Source organism: Anguilla anguilla, chromosome 7 (assembly GCF_013347855.1).
Source record: "Anguilla anguilla isolate fAngAng1 chromosome 7, fAngAng1.pri, whole genome shotgun sequence".
In the NCBI taxonomy this organism is placed as follows: Eukaryota; Metazoa; Chordata; class Actinopteri; order Anguilliformes; family Anguillidae; genus Anguilla; species Anguilla anguilla.
Window position 1 is genome coordinate 21,648,337 of NC_049207.1, and position 21,609 is coordinate 21,669,945.

General features: G+C 45.7%; 2 protein-coding genes across 7 annotated transcripts in view; one reads left to right on the forward strand and one right to left on the reverse strand.

Annotated features, from left to right (window-relative positions):
• Nucleotides 1–46: 46 nt before the first annotated feature.
• On the reverse strand, nt 47–9,331 carry LOC118231914 (prostaglandin reductase 1-like). Its single transcript, XM_035426291.1, has 10 exons — nt 9,246–9,331; nt 4,858–4,982; nt 4,614–4,659; nt 3,904–3,963; nt 3,151–3,318; nt 2,710–2,827; nt 2,267–2,422; nt 1,906–2,011; nt 821–939; nt 47–526 (listed from the first exon to the last, which is right to left on the reverse strand). The coding sequence occupies exons 2-10, from the start codon at nt 4,961–4,963 to the stop codon at nt 416–418; spliced, it is 990 nt and encodes a 329-aa protein (XP_035282182.1). The 5' UTR covers nt 4,964–4,982; nt 9,246–9,331; the 3' UTR covers nt 47–415.
• A 1,495-nt stretch (nt 9,332–10,826) lies between these two features.
• poln (polymerase (DNA directed) nu) overlaps nt 10,827–21,609 on the forward strand; it is a 92,865-nt gene continuing 82,082 nt past the window's right edge. For 3 of the 6 annotated variants that reach the window (XR_004766251.1, XM_035427204.1, XM_035427200.1), the window contains exons 1-5: nt 10,827–10,936; nt 14,149–14,274; nt 15,954–16,071; nt 16,300–16,404; nt 18,247–19,790. Coding sequence is in view for 5 of the 6 variants with exons in the window: in XM_035427204.1 (XP_035283095.1) it covers nt 14,169–14,274; nt 15,954–16,071; nt 16,300–16,404; nt 18,247–19,790 (1,873 nt within the window). In the remaining variant the exon portion in view is untranslated. The remainder of the gene's footprint in view (nt 10,937–14,148; nt 14,275–15,953; nt 16,072–16,299; nt 16,405–18,246; nt 19,791–21,609) is intronic. The other 3 variants (XM_035427201.1, XM_035427202.1, XM_035427203.1) reach the window with 3 other exon arrangements.

A 21,609-nucleotide genomic window follows, 5' to 3' on the forward strand; every position in this document is an offset into this window, starting at 1 on the left:
GCATTCAGGTTAAACAAAAGGCTTGCAAGAAAACTGAAACCAATAGTAATTAAGCAAATCATTTGAGATTCATTTGCAATGAGGGGAATGAGAGATTGGACAGCAAATTTTTCCCCATGTTGATTACTTGAAAAAACTCATGCTGAAACATAAGCCTGGTGGGGACTTGCAATTTAAAAAATTTTTTTGGAATGGTGAATCTGCAAAAACATTCACCCGTAAGTTTCACTGGTTATGGCCCCACATACTGCTCTTTATTTTCAAGGGAACAACAATCCTCCCAGAATACATTCTTAAGGCTGGTCAGATGTGGAATAAAACTCAAGAAAACAACTTGTACAAAACCTAAAACATTTTTTTTGATTGTATGATTGTACCAATGGTGGATAGCATAGGACAGGCTCTGAATGAATTGTCAAATTTTGATGATGGCCTTCCCAATGTTGTCCCCCTTCAGCATCCCCATGAAGGCAGCTGGCATGTTCTCAAAGCCGGTGGTGATGTGCTCCTGGCACTTCAGCTTCCCCTGCAAGACCCAGTTTAATGCTGATCATCTTTGTTCGACCAGTGCCAAGAACCACATTTTCTCATTTCACGTACTGAAGGCAGTGGATAATTAATGCACAAAAAAAAGAACACATAGTGTAGTGCAAATCCTGACCATCACCACCATGATTGGGCTGCATTCGCATTACTTTATGCATCCTGTTCTTTTTAAAGAAGTTTGTTCTCAGAAGCTTGCTAATAACACTATAACATTAAAAGTCAGGTTAAAAAAGTAAATTAATGGAAATGTTGATAGTTTTGCTGCTTAGCTTACCTCTTTCATCCACGATATCAGCCGCGGGAGAGATTCCGCACTCTTATGCTCCCATCGACCGACAATAAATCCTTCCATTTTCAGCTGCTTGAATACCATATGTTGCTGTACAAAAGGACCTGGGAGCATTTGAAGAAGTTATCCATTAACATCTACAGTGCGGTACACAACTTCACAACTTCCTAAAAAGAGCCATTGCAGGACAACCACATTTTTGTTTAAACTGCATTACAACTCCTTTTGTAATCATATTTTATTACATATACATGTCTAGAAAAGGGTAGCCTGAACAGAACAGCTGTTGTTTAGGACTGAACCTCACCTTACAATATTTTTCTGCTGTTTTACTTCAGTGACTAATTGCTCATTTTTAGATTTTGACTGCTTTGTGACAATATATGCTGCAGTGCAGCTTGTCCTTTGCCAAAAAGGTATTACTGATGCCCTCTAGTGTTTGGGAAAATGGTAATCATTCTGGATGGATGATTCTAGGAAAATGCACGTTTTGCCTAATATGAAAGCCACTTTACTATGAGTGTAAAAATGTCCTTAGTCTCATTGTGGCCAGTATAACCCTTTCTGTCACAAAGAGGCTCTTTACTGAACAGCTGTTTGGAATGAATGAATGAAGGTAAACCTTTTTAAAAAAAAAAAATTTTTTAAACAACTTTCTGAACTTTTATTTATTCCCCAGTTTGGAATGTTCAATTGAAGTTGTAAACCTGCCTCAGTGCTGCAACTGTTATTTGTTTCGGGGGGGGGCATCAGACTATCAGACTATGCTTTCTGAGCAAAAATCTCAGTTTTGAGAAGGCCTCTGTTTGGAAGGCGGTACTTCAGAAACATAATTTTAGGCCTTTTATAACTGTCCATGTGTGATTCTCTATATAATATATGATGTAATGATATATCCAGAGTACTTTATTGAAGAGGGTTAAAATAAAGGGTGTGTCTTTTTTGTCAAATGTCTCAACATTGCTGATTTGTTCTCATTGTGTCATTTGGACTATTTTAATATTTTGTGGATCAATCAGGGACAGTTTGCATCAATACCGAGTTACAGCACACAACTGAGAGAACCATACCCGTTTGGGGAGTGCTGTCATTGTACAGGGAAATGCTCCCACATACAGCAATCCGACCAAACTGCTTCATCTGAGGAATGGCCACACTAGAGAATGGTCCCCCAACCTTAATGGTAAAATAAATGGATAAGAAACAATTGAGGCTGCCAGACAAGCATAATAGTTAGTGTGACAAGGCATTGCTGTTGAGCTTTTTGAATGTACATTTTTGGTGCATTAAGCACAACAAAAATATGTGTCTCTTCAGGCCTGTCGTATCAGGGTGAACTGTACCAAAGTATCTCGTCTCTTTGGTCTCTAGTACCAAAGTACTCAAATTTATGTGGCTAATGTCAAAGCAGATGAAATACTCTGAACTTACATTATCAAAGTAGCAATCATATCCATCTGGGGAGGCAGCTCTCAAAGCCTCTTCCAATGAGGTCACAGTCTTGTAGTTGAAAGCATGATCAAACCCAAGCTCTTTCAGGTATGACACCTTGGCATCAGTTCCAGCACAACCAACCACTTTACAGCCCTAAAGAAAGTCAAATAGAGTGGTTAAAACAAACAGGTAAACAACCAAGAGCATGCGAAGACATCTACTAATTTGTTAACCAAATATAGCACATTCAACCCTACCAAGACCCCGATCTAAAAAACAAAATAAAATCACAAATTTGGTTTTGTCTGGGAAATACCCTCAATTAAGTCTAAAATTAAGAAAAGACAAATCATCATTAATTCAGTACTGTACATTTACACTTTCTGTTTATATGCGCATTTAATACTGTGGTTACAGCTAAGCGAGACAGCTGTGCCCACCTTGATTTTGGCAATCTGCCCGACCACAGACCCAACAGCACCCGCCGCAGCATTCACCAGAACCATTTCGCCTGGTTGAATTTGGCACACTTCCTCCAAACCATACAGAGCGGTCAACCTGAAATGCAAGAAACGTACTGCTTCATCACCATCGGACTCAGCACCGTAACGCAGCTCTACAGGCAGAACATCAGATCGGTGAACCTTTTCCATTTTTGTAAAGAGATGACGCAAAGCTATTTAGATGAGTGCAAAATGAAAGTTTATTTTTTAATTCAATAAACATTTATAGGGCTGCCATTCTCAGGGTTGATATGGTCAATGGTTCATTCTAAATGCAGAACAGCGGTTTTCCACTTGGGGTTAGTGCCATTAGCCGCCTTGCTAAACTGAACACATCACGGCTAACACTAGCTCGCAGAACTGGTGTTTATACATTACCCAGGCATGCCGATGGTTCCCAGGGCCAGGGACATTGGGCAGTCCTGAGGCCAGTCTGACAGTAACCGTGTAATATCTGTACCGTCCGAGAGAGTGTGAGTCCTCCAGCCATGTCTGGTAACCACGTGGGACCCAACCGGGAAGCTGGGGTTTTTACTCTGGATCACCCTGCAATGCAACAACCTGACTGGTCACAAGTGCTGATCCTTGACCGTGGGTTTCAAACTTTCCTTCACAGTGAACAGTCTCATTGCTGCTTTGACCAATATCTTCTTCTCAAATGTGTTCTCAATGTGTTCAGATGGCACTCACCACTTGTAACTGAACCACAAACTTGGACAAAACACAACCAATTCATTTGGCTTTGCCACTGAAAAAAGCCTAGGCAAACTACAGAGGAACAAGGTGACATTTGTACAATCCATTCGTTTGAAGAAGTGCATAATGGCATAATATCTTGCCATATTTACAATGGAAGAGTTGCCACCTCTACAGTTTAACATGCATTTGAAAAGAAAACTTATGCTTTCGCTTGTCAATGGGGCCTCTGGGTTTGTGTTTTCTCCTTGTGAATGTAGTGGGACAGATGGCAAAACAAGATGTGCATTTTCTCAAGAAAAAAAGTAATATGTGCTGCCTTGAATAAACAAATTATTTTATTTGGAAAATTATGAAAAAGCACAATATTGTGTCAACAAAAGAAACAGCAAGCACAATGTGCCCCTTATTGTCATTGCTTAAATAGCGTCTTACTTGGCAATTTGAGTCCCGATCATCACATCACCTTCTTTCATGCGTGCTCTGCTGTATGGCCTATGAAATGAAATACATTATTCATAAGTCACATTAGCGCCAGTTTACTGGCAGTGCAAATATACCAGTGGAAGCTGTACTTGCCATTTCAGATGCTCCTACATGAACTGGGAGATCATGAGTTAATCTGGAGATTTTAAGAATTCGTGCAGTTCCTGTAGTACAGGCTGTTGCCAGTTTTTTCCCATTGAAATGGTCCTTAAATGACCGTCCTGTGCCTGAGGACCTCAAATATTAGCTTGCTGTGTCAAAAATATCATTTGACACAGCAAGCCTTTATAAATTCAGAAACCCATTATAAGCTGCAATGACAATATCCATTTAACACACTAGTACACAGACGCTTAACCTACAGTACACCAGCATACAAATATTTAATCATTAGAAGACCCCAATATTACCAGTGATGTGAAAACCAGACAAGCTTTATTTTTTTATGAAAATATTGGTAGTCAAGTGTTAATTTTTTGGGTGTTGCAAAAGTTAAATTTATTAAGCATGAAAATGAAAGCTTTTCTTTTTGGTGAGAGGGAACATCCTTTCCATTTAGTAGAGGGCCCTATTGGACCACAGTTCCCAGTTGAGAATAGCTGCTGCAGCCAAAATGAATATCGTCTCTCCCTGGTTTTCCAATAGCTCCAAATACACACCTCATGTAAGGATCAACGCTGAGAAAAACAGCCTCGAGAAGAACCTCTGAAATAGACAAAATTTAGCCTGTTAAGCTCTTATTTAGCGGACTCTCTCTTACGACATGGGGCAAAATACATTAACCCTGTACATTTCATTTAGCATGCAAGTGGCAAAATCAAAAGACGTATTTGTCAACAACCTGTCCAATAGCAGTTCTAAAAAGCCATCGCAAATTCTGAAGGTCAGTGAAGTTACCAGTACCTCCATCTTTGGGCTCGGGGACCTGTTGCACTCGGAGCTCAAAGTCACTGTCCTTGGGGAAGCCCTCAAAGTGTTTCCGAAGAATCCAGGTCTTTGCTTGAACCATTGTACGTTGCTTCACACAGCTGAGAAGGTATGGAAAGAAAATAAGGTTAATATTATAAGTTGTAGCCAAAGAATACATTTGTTATCTATAACTTGCTTCTACAAGGAAACAGCTCCTTGAAAACAATTGAGTCAATTTAATTTTAAGTGAAATAAATAAACCTTTACTGTAGTAAAAATGTTTACATTGATATTATTAAATCAAACATTTGTGAAATGTGAATTCCAGGAAAATTTAATCTTAAAATAAGGCAGTTTGAAAAGAATAGAATTTCTCCAGTCACTCCTATTGGTCTAGGCTTGCACCGTATTCCCCAGAATGGATGTCATTGTTGATAGTGAAAACAGAAATGTGGTGATAATTCATTTAAATCATTCTGTAACCACAAAAAAACTAGCAACCCGGTAACAACCCGACAAATAAATGGGTGAGGATAACATGGTTGCACGTTTCGGCTAAAAAATGGACTGCTGCACAGTGCAAACATAACTTAATATATGTTTAATGCTTCTGACACAATGTGATATTGTAATCACTTGATAATCATTTAACTTATACCTATAGCCTACGTAGTCCACAACAAAAACAGATAGAAACAGCGGGTAAATCACGGCGACGCTGATGTTGGCTGTATGTGTGATGTTCTGTGTAAGGACCCACACGCAGACCAGGGAAATCCAAAAAACGTTGTCTTTAATCAGTGCGAAGTTCGAAGCCAGGTGATCAGAGAGAGGGCGGTGCCGAATCGAGTTTCCAAAAGAATAGTAAAAAGACAGGCAAAAAGTCAAAAACCAGGAGATCAGAAATAGCGAAGGTACAAAGGGGCAGGCAAAAGAGAAGTCAAAGAAAAGCGAAGGTCGAACCAGAAGCAAACAAAACCAAAAGGGGCAGGCAAACTCGAAGTCGGGCAAAGGGGTGTCGCAGGAATCTCAATAAACAAAGGCTTACAAATAATCGGCACAATGAATATGATCATCGTTCTGACACGAAACAAGTGGAAAAGACTGACATTTATACACTGGGGAAGATAACAATCAAGGAGGGGTTAAGTGAGTGAGGGAGGAGTAACAAACAACATCCAGGTGAAGAACATTAGGAAAACTAATTAAATGACAGGGGACTGACAAAACGCGGACTGGAATCACATAGACAACAATGATAATAGACGGCCTGGGTGAAGCAGGTAAAACACGTGCAGAGAGAGAGAGGTGCAGTCAGAGCAAGAGACAGGTGCAAGCAATTGCAGAACTCAGCGTTAGAGCAGGCTAGAAAGAAAAGGGGCGGAGCTACAGCGCAGCATGGAAAAGGGGAGACTGGTTAATGTATTAGTATAGTGATCTAAACTATCAAAAACCCAAAACTAGTGTGTGTTAGTCCATTAGTAATATTCACATGTTAGTATATTAGTGAGGTTAGTACTTTACAATCTATAAGTTAGTAGGGATTAGTAGAAATTAGTAAAACTAGAAATCAGCAGGAAGAAAGTAAAGCGAGACTGGAAAGAAGGGGGGAAACCACGAAAACCCGGAACCACCCGAATAGTGAAATCACACAAGTACAGGGGAGTGAAGCAGCTCAGGGAACACAGACACAGAGACAGTACTGGGGAGACAAGTGACCGGGAAATACAGACTACAACAGTATGGTCATGCACCTGAACTGAGGAGCATTAATGGTGTGGACTGAGTGGTTATATGATTTTGCTGCCACGTTAGACAACTGGACTTTGTTCATACGTCTAACTCCAATCGCCTTACCATTAAAATGACTTTTATATGTCGATAGTAGCTGTCTGTGTAATTACTGAATTGCTACTCAATGGTTCACTGAGTGATTAAGTTATAACAGGGTTCATACACTTTTTCACCAATGATTTTCAATGACTTTTCCATGACTTCTCCACAACCTTTAACTGAATTTCCATGACCAAAACAAATGACTTTATCTCAGCGGGACGATTTAAAATTATTTATTGTAACACTAAGTAAAATTAGGTCTGCATCTGAAACATATGGTGCCTCTCTAAAACAAACACCAGACAGACACACTTAGATACATTCTCTCATATTTTAATTCGAATAGTTTAACATTTTTGTCAATGTCTCAAACAGGGCTCGCAATTGCGACCGTTTTGGTCGCATATTCTCCAGAAATGTAATCTGTGCGACCTCGAAATATAATTGGGAGCATTTGTGCGAGTGCAAATAATTGTTCTGGTGCGACCTTTTTTTTTTTCTTTTTCCAGTCGAACGTCTCTTTCTCTGTACATTCGCTAGTTAGTACAGTCAGTATGTCCCTTGTGAGCTGACGGTGACCCTTCTAAAGCCGGGCACCCACCGCACGCGTCGCGTAAGCGTCGCGTAAACAGCAGGGCGAAGCAGCACGGCGCGACGCGTAGGGTGTCTCCACTGGTTCCGTTTGTGTCGCGCAAAGGCTTGCGTAAAAGCTATATATTCCTAGTAGCTCTCGCAGTCTGCAGTGGGCTTACATCGTGTATTTCATGTTTGTTCAGGACTGTTGATTATGGGTTAAGTGAATACTTTGGTGAGAGACCTTTTTCAGTTTGTTAATTTGGTAATATTTCGTTAACTCGTAAATACGTGAGAAAGTAAACGCTTTCAAGAATTACCATAAACTTAAATCGCAACGTAGCCTGCATAACAATCAATCTCAAACTGTATTAATTTATTTGCTTGGTTAACAAGCGTGCCAATTTCATGAAGAATATGTAATGATCATAATAATAATAAATAATCCGTAATCAACCATTGGGAATTCCCGTGTTGTCTTGTCATTCACGTCAAAACATTTATAGGATCATATTTAGTAAAATCAGCTAATCATGAAAAAGACAGTAACAGTTTAATCTTGAAGAGATATGAACACCACAACGCCATGAACACCGGAAGCTTTGAAGTACAAGTGCAATAAAGGCTTGCTTACAACTTCATTTATAAAATAGGTGCATTTTCATCGACAAGACCACTAAATAATCTGATTTTTTTAAAGCTCTGTGGATTATCTGATTTTTATTAACAAGCCCTTTTTGAAAGCACGGCGAACGAAGACATCGGAGAAGTCAAATAGGCTGAGCAATGGTTGGTTAAAAACTATCTTCCAATACTCGAGCTAACAAACCGCTGCTCGGTGCATTCCCTTCTACGTCACTCAATAGCCTACGTCTTTCTGTGGTGTATTTTCAAATTTACCCCACCCCCTCCGCAAAATAAGACAGCGAAACTAAGTTTGCCTTTCCCCCAGGTTCCAGTTATTTATTTATTTTTACAAAACGAAAAGGCTTGTATTTTTTTTAGCTGCTTAAAAATATCTGGGAGGTAACTAGGGACACACCCCCAGTAATATAAGAATGAAATATAAATCAGAGCATGTATACCTAGCATTTTAGAGCATATTTCTGTGTATAAACAGGCCAACGTGACGCGCGACAAGCCGAAAAAATAGAACAGAAGCGAAAAACTACGCTTCAGTTCGCTTGTGTCGCGCGAGCTTCGCAGCCGGTACGCGACGCGTTCGCATCTGGTGGAGACGACGTCGCCCGCTGCCGTTGTAATAACAGAACTTCAACTACGCTTCAGTTACGCGCGTAATACGCGCGTAGTGCGCTCGCGGCCGATACGCGTGCGGTGGGTGCCCGGCTTTACGCGACGCTTACGCGACGCGTGCGGTGGGTGCCCGGCTTGAGCCAGACCGAATTAACTTCTCACACCACCAAAATACCGCGAAGGTTACGTGCCAATTTACGTTTTATTACTATACATACTATTTTTATGATTGGATTAATTAGTAATTATATTTTATGCAACTTTAGCTATATTTACATTACTTTTCCAAAACTTTTCAAAAAATATTATTTTCCATAACTTTTCCAGGGCCTGGAAATTGCATTTTAAATTTCAATGACCAGGTTTTTCATGACCGTACGAATCCTGTTATAACAGAGGTGCCGTCTCCGAAAAGACTCGATGTGGGTGAATGTTTTTCTTTTAGCCCAGCAAAAAAACGCACATTTTTAAAAATTACTTTTGGCTAACGTTACACTCCATTGCATTGGTTGAAGAAAAGGAACTGCAGCGTGCACCACTTCGCACGCAACAGGAACGCTCAATAGCCTACCACACATCGTTACTTAACCATTTATTCTCAGATTTAGACTTAGTAGTTTAATACAGTACACAAGAAGTAGGCCTATCATAACTTCGTATCGTTGAATACATGTATTCCTTAACGGGTAAAGTCAATTAGGGAATTGTGTGAAGCTTACTTGTGCCCGTTTCCAGTAACCGCTCGTATGTCCAGTGCACTTCCTGGCTGTGCCAGCGAGAGACAGCGTTGCCAGACCCCTCCCACAAAATGTCGCCAGACGCACAATAAAAAAGTCTCAGTAACTATTTAGTGGCGGGGTGTAATTTTACTAAGTCTGGTGCAACCATGTCTCATCTTCATGTGTGGCCTTGTGACTATTGGCGGATTTTTAAAAAAGTATTTTGATGCACAGAAAAATAAATGAATCAAAAAAAAAAAAAAAAATGAAAAAAAGCCTTTTTCCCCATTCAGTTAATCATTCACATTCATTGGCGCTTTATTTCTCCTCAGCCTATTCCTCCGCCGTCATTGCACCTGCAACCTGTCAATTAGTGGCTGCATTTATTTGCATCGTGCTACTATATGCAACTATTATACTGTTATATAGAGATGTCTTTTATCTGTTAACACATGATAGTGAGCCTAGAAAAGATAGACTTACTACTAAACGCAAAGCCTAAGTGTTTTTCACTGCTGTGTCTTTGAAATTTTATATATATATATATAACTTACAAATGCTTCCATACATGTACTGCATGATACAGTTAAGCAATTAACATTATATCATGCTCTGTAGCATGTATAAAAATGCTGAGCAAGCCCAGTTGATCTTGATTTTGGATCAAGATGGCAAAATGAAAAGATCTAAGAGACTATGAAAGAGGGTTCATTGTTGGGGCACAGGTGGCAGGAGCTTCATTCACAAAAACTGCTCAACTGGCTGCTTTTTCAATAGGAACAGTGACTAAAGTGACGTCTGCATTTAGATCTATGCAAAAACCATAGGCACTGGTCTACAGCAGAGATGTGGAAAAAAGTGATATGGTCATCCTTCACCATGTTCTCGACAAGTGGGCATGTGCATGTGTGGTGTACACTAAGAGATCGGTAGGACTGAATGCTTGACCTCTGCAGTGATGGTCTGGAGGCTCTGTTATGCTGTGGGGGCATTTTCCTGGCATGGTTTGGGTCCACTTGTCCCCTAAGAGGGAAGGGTCACTGCAAATCAATACAAAGTTATTCTGCGCAATCAGCTTTATCCTATGATGAAGCATTTATATCCTGATGGGAGTGGTCACTTCCAGGATGATAATGCCTCCATCCTCACTGGCACGAGGGGCCATCGTGGTTTGATGAGTATTATAATGATGTGAATTGTATGCTATGGCCTTCACCAGTCAACCCAAATGAACACCTATGGGAGATTTTGGACATGTTTGACAGCGCTCTCCACCACCATCATCAAAACACCAAATGAGGGAATAACTTTTGGAAGAATGGTGTTCCATCCCTCCAGTAGAGTTCAGAATCTATGCCAAAGACACACTGAAGCTGTTCTGGCAGCCAGTGATGGCCCAACACCTTACTAAGACAATTTATGTTCGTTTTTCCTTTAGTTTCCTAATTTGTCACCCTGTCCACACACACATATATATATATCCAACGCGTGTATTTTATGTATTGTATGTTTTATTTTTTATTTTTAAATTTAGGCAATTTTTTCAAGATTGTGCGGGTTAACTATTTTCAAATCTGGTAAGAATAGACTGCACGTTTGAGTCGTCGGGGCGCGGAACAACGGATACTAAGCAGACCGACAATTGGAAATTGGCACTAGGAGTCAGGACGCTGTGTGTGCCAGATCTGGAGGTAATATCTCAAACGTATATCAACGTTGTTCGTTGGTAGTTCACGAATGGTTTTAAGCTAAACTAGTCCTAAAGCTGACCGTTGCCACATGTGAATTAGCCAACTGTAACAACATTAACTAGCTCGGCAGCCAGGGCTTGGTGACTAACCGTTACCCTGACTTAGCTAACTAACGTTATAATTCAGGCGGCTCTTTTCACTTCGATCAGAGCGAACTAGTTAGCTGAATCAAGCTAGCTTAGCGAAGTTTGTGTAGTGGTTGTTTGTGTTGCACAATAACTCATGAGCTGATCTGACGTCTGAAAACTTCACGAATTAACTATCGTTAGCAATTAATCGTTTTCTAGCGTCATAAAGATGTTTTACAGTCATTAGCTACTGCGAGCTAACCTTAGCTAGCCGGTTAACTAGCTAGTTAGCTAGACACAGCTTGTGGTTGGCTTTTACTGATGGTCTCAAATAATCAGGAGTTTTAAGTAGCTAATGGACCCCCCTGTTCTGCCTGTCCACGTCTATTTTCAACATCGACCCCATTTCAGGGAAAGTTCAACAGTGTGTGCCAGTATAATGCAAGAATATTAAGCTGTATGTCAACACGATTAAAAAAAAAAAAAAAAAAAAGTCCTCAAATCGTAAATAAGATTTGTCACTAACATCAATGACTTTACTGTCTGTTGTTGATATATATTGCTAGGATATGTGGGACTGACTGGACACCTTCCCCTTGGTATTTTCTTCACATGCATATACATGTCATTTTTATAACTTCACCCCTGTGTGGGGGACCAGTGCAGAAATGTTGGATGGGGGTCAGTTTGTGGAGGCGGTGGTGAGACTGGGCTACCAGATTGTTGGACACTCCCCGAACACCAGTAGTTCCAGCGCCTCTGCTGCAACAGTGTGCTCTCCCCGGGGAAGGCATGCTCCTTCCGGACTCTACGGGACTCCGGGAAACACCTCCTGGAAGAGGCTTCACTCGGGGAGGTGCTGAAGGCCTGCTGGGTCACCCCGGTGCAGGTGGCCTCCTCGCAGCTGGTGGAGGCAGATGTGGTGCGGCTGGAGGAGGAGCTTCAGGCCCTGCACGGGGAGAAGAAGCTGAAGACGCGGCGGCAGAATTGACCCAGCCGCAGCTCCTCCGGCCCCGGCTTAGGAGTGCGGGACCAGGGCCGGCCTGCAATGGATCACCCAGACCCTGTGTGGGAAGGCCAAGGTGAGGACCCGGCTGCTGCCGTCTGTATCTGCACGTCACTCATCCTCCACCCCGCAAACGCCCACCCATCACGGTTTCATGCCTCGTTTCCTTCCCTGGTACAAACTGCAGTTTATTGACACAATAAACCGAGCATCAAGACTTTATTATGATGGAATAATTTGGATACTGGGTTGTTATGCTTTCTTGAATTTTCTGTACAACAGTAAACAATAGATCCCTCCCCGTGCTAGGAATCGATTTGGAATCGAGCACATTAAGAGATTACTCGATCTGTGAAATGATTGAAAATCACCATCCCTAGAATTTTTATTGCAGCTTTGTTGAACCAAAAATAAATCTTGCTTTTTAGCGCCCCCCCCCCCCCCCCCCGTTGAAAACGGAAGTTGCTGGGTCATAGGGGTATTAAACTTTTCATTTTTTAATCGTGCTTTAATGTAAATTATCCATCAGGATCAGGGGTTGACGTAAGTGGCATGCAAGTACACATGCACTACAAAAAGATGCTTTTTGTCAGGACATAAAATAGCCTCGCATTTTAGTCCTTTTGCCTTGCATGCTTGCTTGTGTGCTTTTCATGTCAACCCCTGATCGGGATAAAAATAATTTTTAGTCACATTTCTCATATTTGTCTTAATTTTATGAAAACAAACTGATTATAAAAGTGTACTGTATGTAGATCTTAAAAGCCATATTGAAGAAAAAAAAAACATTAACTTGAACATTCAACTAGACTGTATTCAGTTCCAGTAACATGTACCTACGCTAGTTATCTCTCTTTGCCTTGGTTTGCCGTCTTGCGGACATAATTGCATTATTGCATTACAGGCATTTAGCAGACGCTCTTATCCAGAGCGATTTACGCAACCTTTTACATAGCATTTTTACATTGTATCCATTTATACAGCTGGATATATACTGAAGCAATTTAAGTACCTTGCTCAAGTGTCCTTACCCGGGAATCAAACCTGTGACCTTTCGATTACGAGCCCAGTTCCTTACCCACTGTGCTACACTCCGTCCAGCTTAAGACATAATTGACACAGCCCGAGAGTTGATGAAATTCTGGCACGTAATTTAACCTTTAAAATTGTATTGTATATTTGAATGTATTAGAACGAAAGTGTTTTTTTTTAGAAGGAATATTGAAACGTCATTTTTGGCCAATTTTGACGGCTCTATCACTCTCTGTCTCTTTCCATCCCTCTGTCTGTCTGTCTTCCTTCCTTCTCTTCTTCTTTCCTTCCTTCAGGGGCTGAGGGACATTCGCAGGACCTGGAGGCTGAGCTCAACAGCCTGAATAATTTAAAGAAGGACATGGTGGGGGAGATCCGGGGTGAGAGGGCCCAGCTGGAGCGGAGGCGCACCCTGAAGAGGGAGCGCGATCTCCACGTCTGCTGTCACCTGGACGACAGGCTGCCGAAGAGGGCGGTGCAGGGCCTGGAGGGCTGTGGGAGGCGGGAGCGCTCGCAGAGACCCCGCGGCGTGCCAGGGGCACGGACCGGCTCGTATGTTTTCTTTTTTTGGAGGGGGACCCTCCTGTCACAGCGCACAGAGGGGAGCATGGGAGTGCCCCCTGAAGAGTTTCGGCTGCTTGACGTCAGCACTTCTGGAGGAACTACGCAGTCTGTTTCCTCTCCAGTGGGCTCTCTCATACGCATGCACGCACACACCCTGCCTCCACTGGGCTGTGGGACGTGGGCTCAGGTTTGGTGTGCATGGGCTGAATAGCCGATGGTCAGGCGGATGTGATAATGACCATCGCATGAAGGTTTTAAGCAGGTTGCCTCTGGTTTTAATGGAAGTCCAGCAGGTCCAACAGATTGTCCCAAGAGATTAGTAAGGCTGCTGTGTTTTTCCACAGAAAGCGCTTTATTTCAGTCTTCCCTCAGGGAGAGCTGTCTGCCCCCGCTTAGCAAAGGAACCTGTCGCCTCGGTGCTAAGCTGTGGCCTCATGCCTCAGCTGCGCATGTTCACACGCTGCGACTCCTCGTCTGCGCAGGCGGCCTGAGAGGACCGGAGATGGAGCACCGCAGCCGGGCTGGACAGCCCCTGTCCGCATCTGCGCAGAGGATCCTGGCTGCGCTGAGGGCCCAGCACGCAGACAGAGGGGCCCTGCGCAGACAGAGTGAGTCTTTCAGTCTCCCCCTCAGTCTCGTGCCAGTCTGTGCATGTGAGCTGTGAGCGTCCTGAGCTTGTGAGGCCCCGCCAAGCCTGTTCTTTGTCAATGAGTCAAACGTTGTGCAACACATACAGGGCGCTGAAGCAATGGTAAGGCTGAAAAAAACAAGGAGAATATTAATGTGACCTTCGTCTTTTAGAAAAAGAAAAGAGGTTGGTTATGGTGCTGTACGTAATTGTCAGTCCTACAGTGTGGACTTCTGTAAAAGTACCATAGATTTTTTTTTAGTTAAGTACTTCATTTATGGTGTTTGCTGTAATTATTCACACAAGATTGGTAGCCCATAAAGTACGACAGGTAATTTGGTGATTTGATAAGTAGGACTTGACATGGTAAAATAATTTTTGTTGTTTTTTGGAGCTTCAAACGAGCGCGTTCCTGTGACCCAACACCTTGCAAGTTTTTTTGTTTCATTTTCTCTGATACCGTAACGTTAAAAAGGGTTTCCCTCTGTGCTGCCCAGCTGGTTGTGTGCTGGTTGGTGCGCACACTTGCATCTCAGCATATGGCGGTCTGTGCAGTTGGCACGGAAGAGAGGCGAGGGTTAGGGTGGCCTCTGACACGCCATCCCTGCCCCGCTACATCCCCCTTAGAGTACCGCCCCTTATTTCTGTTTGGATCCTTTCAGATGCCAGAACCTTCAGGATCTACAGGATTCCTACCCATCCTTTTACATGAGTTTGAATTAGTGTTGATTACTCCAGAGAGAAGGTGTTAGAGTGAGAGGGTGGAGGGAGGGGTAGACATTTTGTCTGGAGGAAAAGGAGAGGTGTGGTAAAAGGAAGATTCTGATTGGTCGCAGGGTGTGTGGACACTCTGCTCAACAGTCATCCACGCTTTCATTTAACCTGCGCTGATGTGTTTGACATTAGGGTGTGCCGTGGGCAGGTGAAGCCAAAATCCTGTTTAGGAGATTGTACTGTGTACAGTGCTGGAAACTCCACATGCTTTTCCGGGTGAGTTATGGTTGGTGTTGGATATTTGTGTACAGATCATTGTTACTGTGTGTATAGGGCTCTGGTACTCTGTACAGGGCATTGGTACTGTGTGTGTACAGGGCTCTGGTACTCTGTACAGGGCATTAGTACTGTGTGTGTGCAGGGCTCTGGTACTCTGTACAGGGCATTAGTACTGTGTGTGTGCAGGGCTCTGGTACTCTGTACAGGGCATTGGTACTGTGTGTGTGCAGGGCTCTTGTACTCTGTACAGGGCATTGGTACTGTGTGTGTACAGGGCTCTGGTACTCTGTACAGGGCATTGGTACTGTGTGTGTACAGGGCTCTGGTACTCTGTACAGGGCATTGGTACTGTGTGTGTACAGCGCTCTGGTACTCTGTGTAGGGCATTGGTACTGTGTGTGTACAGCGCTCTGGTACTCTGTACAGGGCATTGGTACTGTGTGTGTACAGGGCTCTGGTACTCTGTACAGGGCATTGGTACTGTGTGTGTACAGGGCTCTGGTACTCTGTACAGGGCATTGGTACTGTGTGTGTACAGGGCTCTGGTACTCTGTACAGGGCATTGGTACTGTGTGTGTACAGGGCTCTGGTACTCTGTACAGGGCATTGGTACTGTGTGTGTACAGGGCTCTGGCGACTGACCTCAGTGTAGCACCGAATCCACAGGGTCTGTGCCTTCAGCAGGAGAAACAGGAGGAGCCGTGCTGAGGCGAATTCAGGAGGAGGGCAGCTGGAGCAGAACACAGCAGGGCTCAACCACAGGGGATCAGAGAGGAGCTGGCAGGTGTGTGTGTGTGTGTGTGTGTGGGGGGGCGGGGGGGGCTAGTAGAGGAGATGGGATATGGGACACAAATCTGGGGAGGAGGGTTTATTAGGAGGAGGTTGATAGTTTATGGGACTTGAAGAGGTGGGATTTCCTCTTGTTTTTAGTCAGTATTGTGGTACCGTTAGGGACCAGCATTGGGGTAGAGGAGGGAACGATCCCCTGTAGACAGCTTCTGCTGTGTTTCAGATCGTGGTCCAGGGGTCACCTCGGGGATCACCTGCAGGTGGAGGGGATCAGGGACCGGCCTTCTCCACCTCCCTACGCACATATCCCAGAGCTGAGCTGGAACAGGTGAGCCTCCTGCTCCTCGGATCAGGGCCCTGAGTAGAGCAGGATCAGCCATCTCCCCGGAGCCCGGTACTGACCCTGAGCAGCAGGTCAATGCAGGGCCTTTTACCAGCTCACATCCTCACACTCACAGCCCCCCCTCACGCTGTTCACATCCTCACACTCACAGCCCCCCCTCACACTGCTCACATCCTCACACTCACAGCCCCCGTCACGCTGCTCACATCCTCACACTCACAGCCTCCTTCACGCTGCTCACATCCTCAGCCCCCCCTCACGCTGCTCACATCCTCGCACTCACAGTCCCCCCCACACTGCTCACACACTCACAGCCCCCCCTCACGCTGCTCACATCCTCACACTCACAGCCTCCTTCAAGCTGCTCACATCCTCACCCCCCCCTCACGCTGCTCACACACTCACAGCCCCCCCTCACGCTGCTCACATTCTCACACTCACAGTCCCCCCCCACACTGCTCACACACTCACAGCCCCCCCTCACGCTGCTCACATCCTCACACTCACAGTCCCCCCCCCACACTGCTCACACACTCACAGCCCCCCCTCACGCTGCTCACATCCTCACACTCACAGCCCCCCCTCACGCTGCTCACATCCTCACACTCTCAGTCCCCCCCCCCCCCACACTGCTCACACACTCACAGCCCCCCCTCACACTGCTCACATCCTCACACTCTCAGTCCCCCCCCCCCCACACTGCTCACACACTCACAGCCCCCCCTCACACTGCTCACATCCTCACACTCACAGTCCCCCATTCCCCTCAGGCTGCTCACGTCCTCACAGAACAGACCTCTTAATCAAGGTCAAAATCGATTTTAATGTGCCTATTTTGTTCTGTTAACAGGCAAACAGAATAGATTTTACCTTGTGTGTGTGTGTGTGTGTGTGTGTGTGTGTGTTTAAGATTTGCACTGGTAAATAAGGCTGCTGCCAAAACGTCAGGAACCATTTACTTGCTCATCATAGTAAAAAAACGTGTCTAAAGAAAATAGTCACAACAACATAATAACCATTATTAAATCTATTTTTGACATAATGGATGACGTAGCTTTTTCCTCTGCTTGATTTGCCTCAAAAGGATTTTTCTCACACCATGCCCTCATGGAAAAAAACATATACCACAAAAAATACACTGTATACAGAAGTATATGGACACCCAGTGTATGGTGTATAGTTTTCATGGTTTGGGCTTAGTTCCAGTGAAGGCAAATGGTAATGCTACAGCATTCAGTTACATTCTAGATGATCATGTACTACCCCAACAGTCTGGGGAAGGCCCTTTCCTGTTTCAGCATGACAATGCCCCCTGGCACACCGCGAGGTTCACATAGAAATGTTTTTGTCAAGAATGGTGTGGTAGAACTTGAATAACTTGCATAGAGCCCTGACCTCATCCCCATCCAACACCTTTGGGATCAGTTGGAAATCAGTTGGCTCTCTGCAACAGTATTCCAACATTTAGTATACGACCATTCCCAGTAGAGTAAAAGGTGTTATAGCAGCAAAGGGTGGACCAACTCCTTATTAGTGCCCATAATGAATGATATGTTGCCCATAGTGAATGAGGATGTCAGGTTTCTACACATTTCTGGCCATGTAGTGTCTGAAGATGTGAAACTTATTTCCACTTTCACATGTTGCAATATATGTGCAATCACATATATCTGGCAAAAAATTATATTGTGGTGCTAGTTTTACCAAATCATGAAAAATGAGCAGGAACTTTTACTTAGCTTCATTCAAGGCCATGCTGGATTCAAGATTAAAATGGTGTTATGGATTGGGTGGGGCATAATGAACCCTTTCCTTGTGTCCCTGCAGCAGGAGTGGAGGGCGGGCCCCAGCAGTCGGTGTTCCCCTTTCACCCCAGGGGCCCCCAGAGGATGAGGGTGGGATCAGGGGCAATGGGGCGGGTCCTGAAAGGGAGAGTGGGGCCAGGCAGCTGCTGCTTCAGTCTGACATCATCAACATGGGAGGGGCTCAGGCTAGCGGCCATGGGGAGAGGGAGGGGCCGTGCAGAGTGGCAGGCCGAGAGGAGCCAGTGCTGGGGGCCCTGAACCACCCAGTATGCCAGGCAGGGCCTCAGGGTGGACGGAGGCAGTTTGGGAGACTGCTGCTACCGCCGTGGAACCGCGTGTCAAAGGAAGGGGAGCAGGCAGGGCGGGGCAAAGAGGGGGCGGAGTCTGAGAAGGGGCTTGCCGAAGCGCTGGGGGACGGACAGATCAGGAGCTTTGGAGGAGGGTCGTGGCCTGCGAGAGAGGCGGCATTCCGGTTGCCTGGAGACAGCGTAACGCAGGGAGGTGATTGGGTTGGATGGGGACGCGGTGAGATGCTCCGCTTTGGGCGGTCCCTGCAGAGGGATGGCGTGGTCGAGGATGCAGAAGAGAGGCGCTGCAGAAATGGTGCGCTGTTAGGGATGCAGCCAGCAGTGCAGGGGGGGTTCCAGGTGACCTCGCCCTCTGGGTGGGAGGCCGCCCCTACAGAGATAGAGTGCTTCAGGAACCCCGCCTGGAGCGACACTGGAGCAGGGGACCAGCTAGCGATGTATAGGGAGGAGGACAGTCTGAGTCCATTTAGGCACACTGTGCTACAGGAGGACCATTTGGTGTGCTATAGGGAGGAACAGGTGGAAGACTACAGGGTGGAACAGGCAGAAGGCTACAGGGAGGAACAGCCAAGAGCCTACGGGGAGGAACAGCCGGGAGGCTACAGGGAGGAACAGGCCAGAGGCTACAGGGAGAAACAGCCAAGAGCCTACGGGGAGGAACAGCCGGGAGGCTACAGGGAGGAACAGGCCGGAGGCTACAGGGAGGAACATGCAGGGGGCTACGGAGCAGAACAGGCGGGAGGCTGCAGGGAGGAACAGGCCGGAGGCTACAGGGAGGAACATGCAGGGGGCTACGGAGCAGAACAGGCGGGAGGCTGCAGGGAGGAACAGGCCGGAGGCTGCAGGGAGGAACAGGCCGGAGGCTACAGGGAGGAACATGCAGGAGGCTACAGGGCAGAACCGGCCGGAGGCACCAGGGAGGAACAGCCGGGAGGCTCCAGGGAGGAACAGGCCGGAGGCTACAGGGCAGAACAGGCCGGAGGCTGCAGGGAGGAACAGCCGGGAGGCTCCAGGGAGGAACAGGCCGGAGGCTACAGGGCAGAACAGGCCGGAGGCTACAGGGAGGACCAGGCGGGAGGCTGCAGGGAGGAACAGCCCGGAGGCTGCAGGGAGGACCAGGCGGGAGGCTGCAGGGAGGAACAGGCCGGAGGCTGCAGGGAGGAACAGGCGGGAGGCTGCAGGGAGGAACAGGCGGGAGGCTACAGAGACTCTGAGAGGGATCCACACTCTGAGTATCAGGACAACAGAGAACACACAGGTGAGTGCAGCATACAAACTGTCCAAAAGGACACATTCATAGCCTTTCTGTTCCTGTCATTATGTACTGTAGTTTGGAGGAGCTGGAAAAAGCTCAAAGCATCATGACTGGCTTTGACTACATACAATGATAACTGAGCATCCTTCAGATGAATGTATTAAAGCACAGCATTCCTATATGAGAACATGTCCTTCAGTACCATGTCCTCCAACATTGGCCTTGCAGAAACTGAGCAGGAGAAAGTTTTTATTTTAGCCGTGATTGTCTGCCTGTGCTGTCAGTGGGTTTTGTGTCTGTTTAAATCCTGCCTGAATCTCCACTGACTCTTGAGTAGGCAGCGGTGGCCTGACATTTAGGAAGCAAACTCCTCAGCCAATAAGGCGCACGAAGCTGGCGGTCACAGCCAATCGAATCGCTTTTCTCTTTCGGGCCTTCTCGTTTTGCCTGGCAACAGTCTAGCGCTCCAGAAAAGAACTTCTGTCTGCATGCAGCAGCCTTGGGCATGGGTGGAACGGGGGACGGGGGATGGGGGGGGTACGTCGGCTTTCCCTAAACACTGCCGATGGTTTATTCTTAAACGCATCACCCTTCAGCTCAGCGGGAATTTGGGACGTCTCCTGGAGAGCGCGTCTCGCTGTGACGCGCGTGGGTGTGGGATGTAGGTGTAGCCCGACGGACGTACTGCTGCCTCTCTGTTCCGCCCGCACCCACTCTCCTCCCCCTCCTTCCGCTGGGCCCACACGAAGGCTGCGCGTGGGGCCAGAGGAGTTCCATGGGATCAGCGGACAGCGACTGCCAGCCCCCCACGCGGACCCCTGCTCCCTGTGGTTCTGTGCTTCTGTCAAGCCCCGCCCTCCGCTCATGAGATCATTTGGCTTTCGCAACCAAAGGGCTGCCATTCAGAAGCGCTGCCGTGCCCCAAACACAGGCCCTTAATGACCAAACGTCGAGCCGTTTTCACGTGATCTCACATCAGCCGTCGCTGACACGGGCAACTGTCCCTTTCATCGCGTGGCGTGCTATCTGCAAACAGCCACTAGGTGGCGATAAAGTAACAGTCTTTGCAAGAGTGTTTTAAAGGGATAACTAACTTTCTGGAGTTTAAAAAAAATAGTATTTCACTTTTAGTGGATGTTTTCAATTGGCCCAGACAGGTAAATACACCTCCAGAGAAACTTGTACAGAGATGCTATGCCTCCAGATGCTGTATATGTGTGTGTTACCTAATTTTGCATTAGAATTATATTTAATCTCATTCCCGGTTAGAACAATTTCCTATGAAACTGGGCTGTGCTCAAGGAAAGCAGAGATGTGGCTTCCTATATCACCAATACTGCACAGGGGAGAAGAGTACGGAGCTGCAACAAAACTTGGCGTGTGCTTCTGCAAATGACTTGTGGGCATAGGCATGTGATGCGAGATCATGTTGACAAGTCTCACCAAACCATTGCATGCTTCCCCTTGTGTATAAAAAGAGGAAAGAGCAAAACACCAAGTCATCAATTAAAGACACAATCATGACAAAACAGTATAGATCCTGATCCTGCTTGATCTCCAAGTATATCACACCAGGTTAACCTTTGTAGCTGAGACACCAACTTGTTCCCCATGGCATCAGCTTTCCAGCAATACAAAACATGATTACACTGTACATGATGGAGAACCTAAGTTTTACATAATGCTGATCCAATCGGATGTTTTGTAACTGAGCACTGTGTCTTCATCACACTTCCTGACTGTCTGACAGCACAGTAAACTGTCTGTTTTCTTTCAGAGGTCTGATAAGGAGCACACTTCTGTAAACCGCCTTACATACCCC

Excerpts from the sequence above, each read along its gene's own strand:
- LOC118231914 (XM_035426291.1), bottom strand. The coding sequence starts at position 4,963 with ATGGTTCAAGCAAAGACCTGGATTCTTCGGAAACACTTTGAGGGCTTC. Across the intron at positions 4,660-4,857 it reads CCCCGAGCCCAAAGATGGAG|AGGTTCTTCTCGAGGCTGTT; the intron begins GTACTGGTAACT and ends TGTCTATTTCAG. Across the intron at positions 3,964-4,613 it reads AGCGTTGATCCTTACATGAG|GCCATACAGCAGAGCACGCA; the intron begins GTGTGTATTTGG and ends TTCATTTCATAG.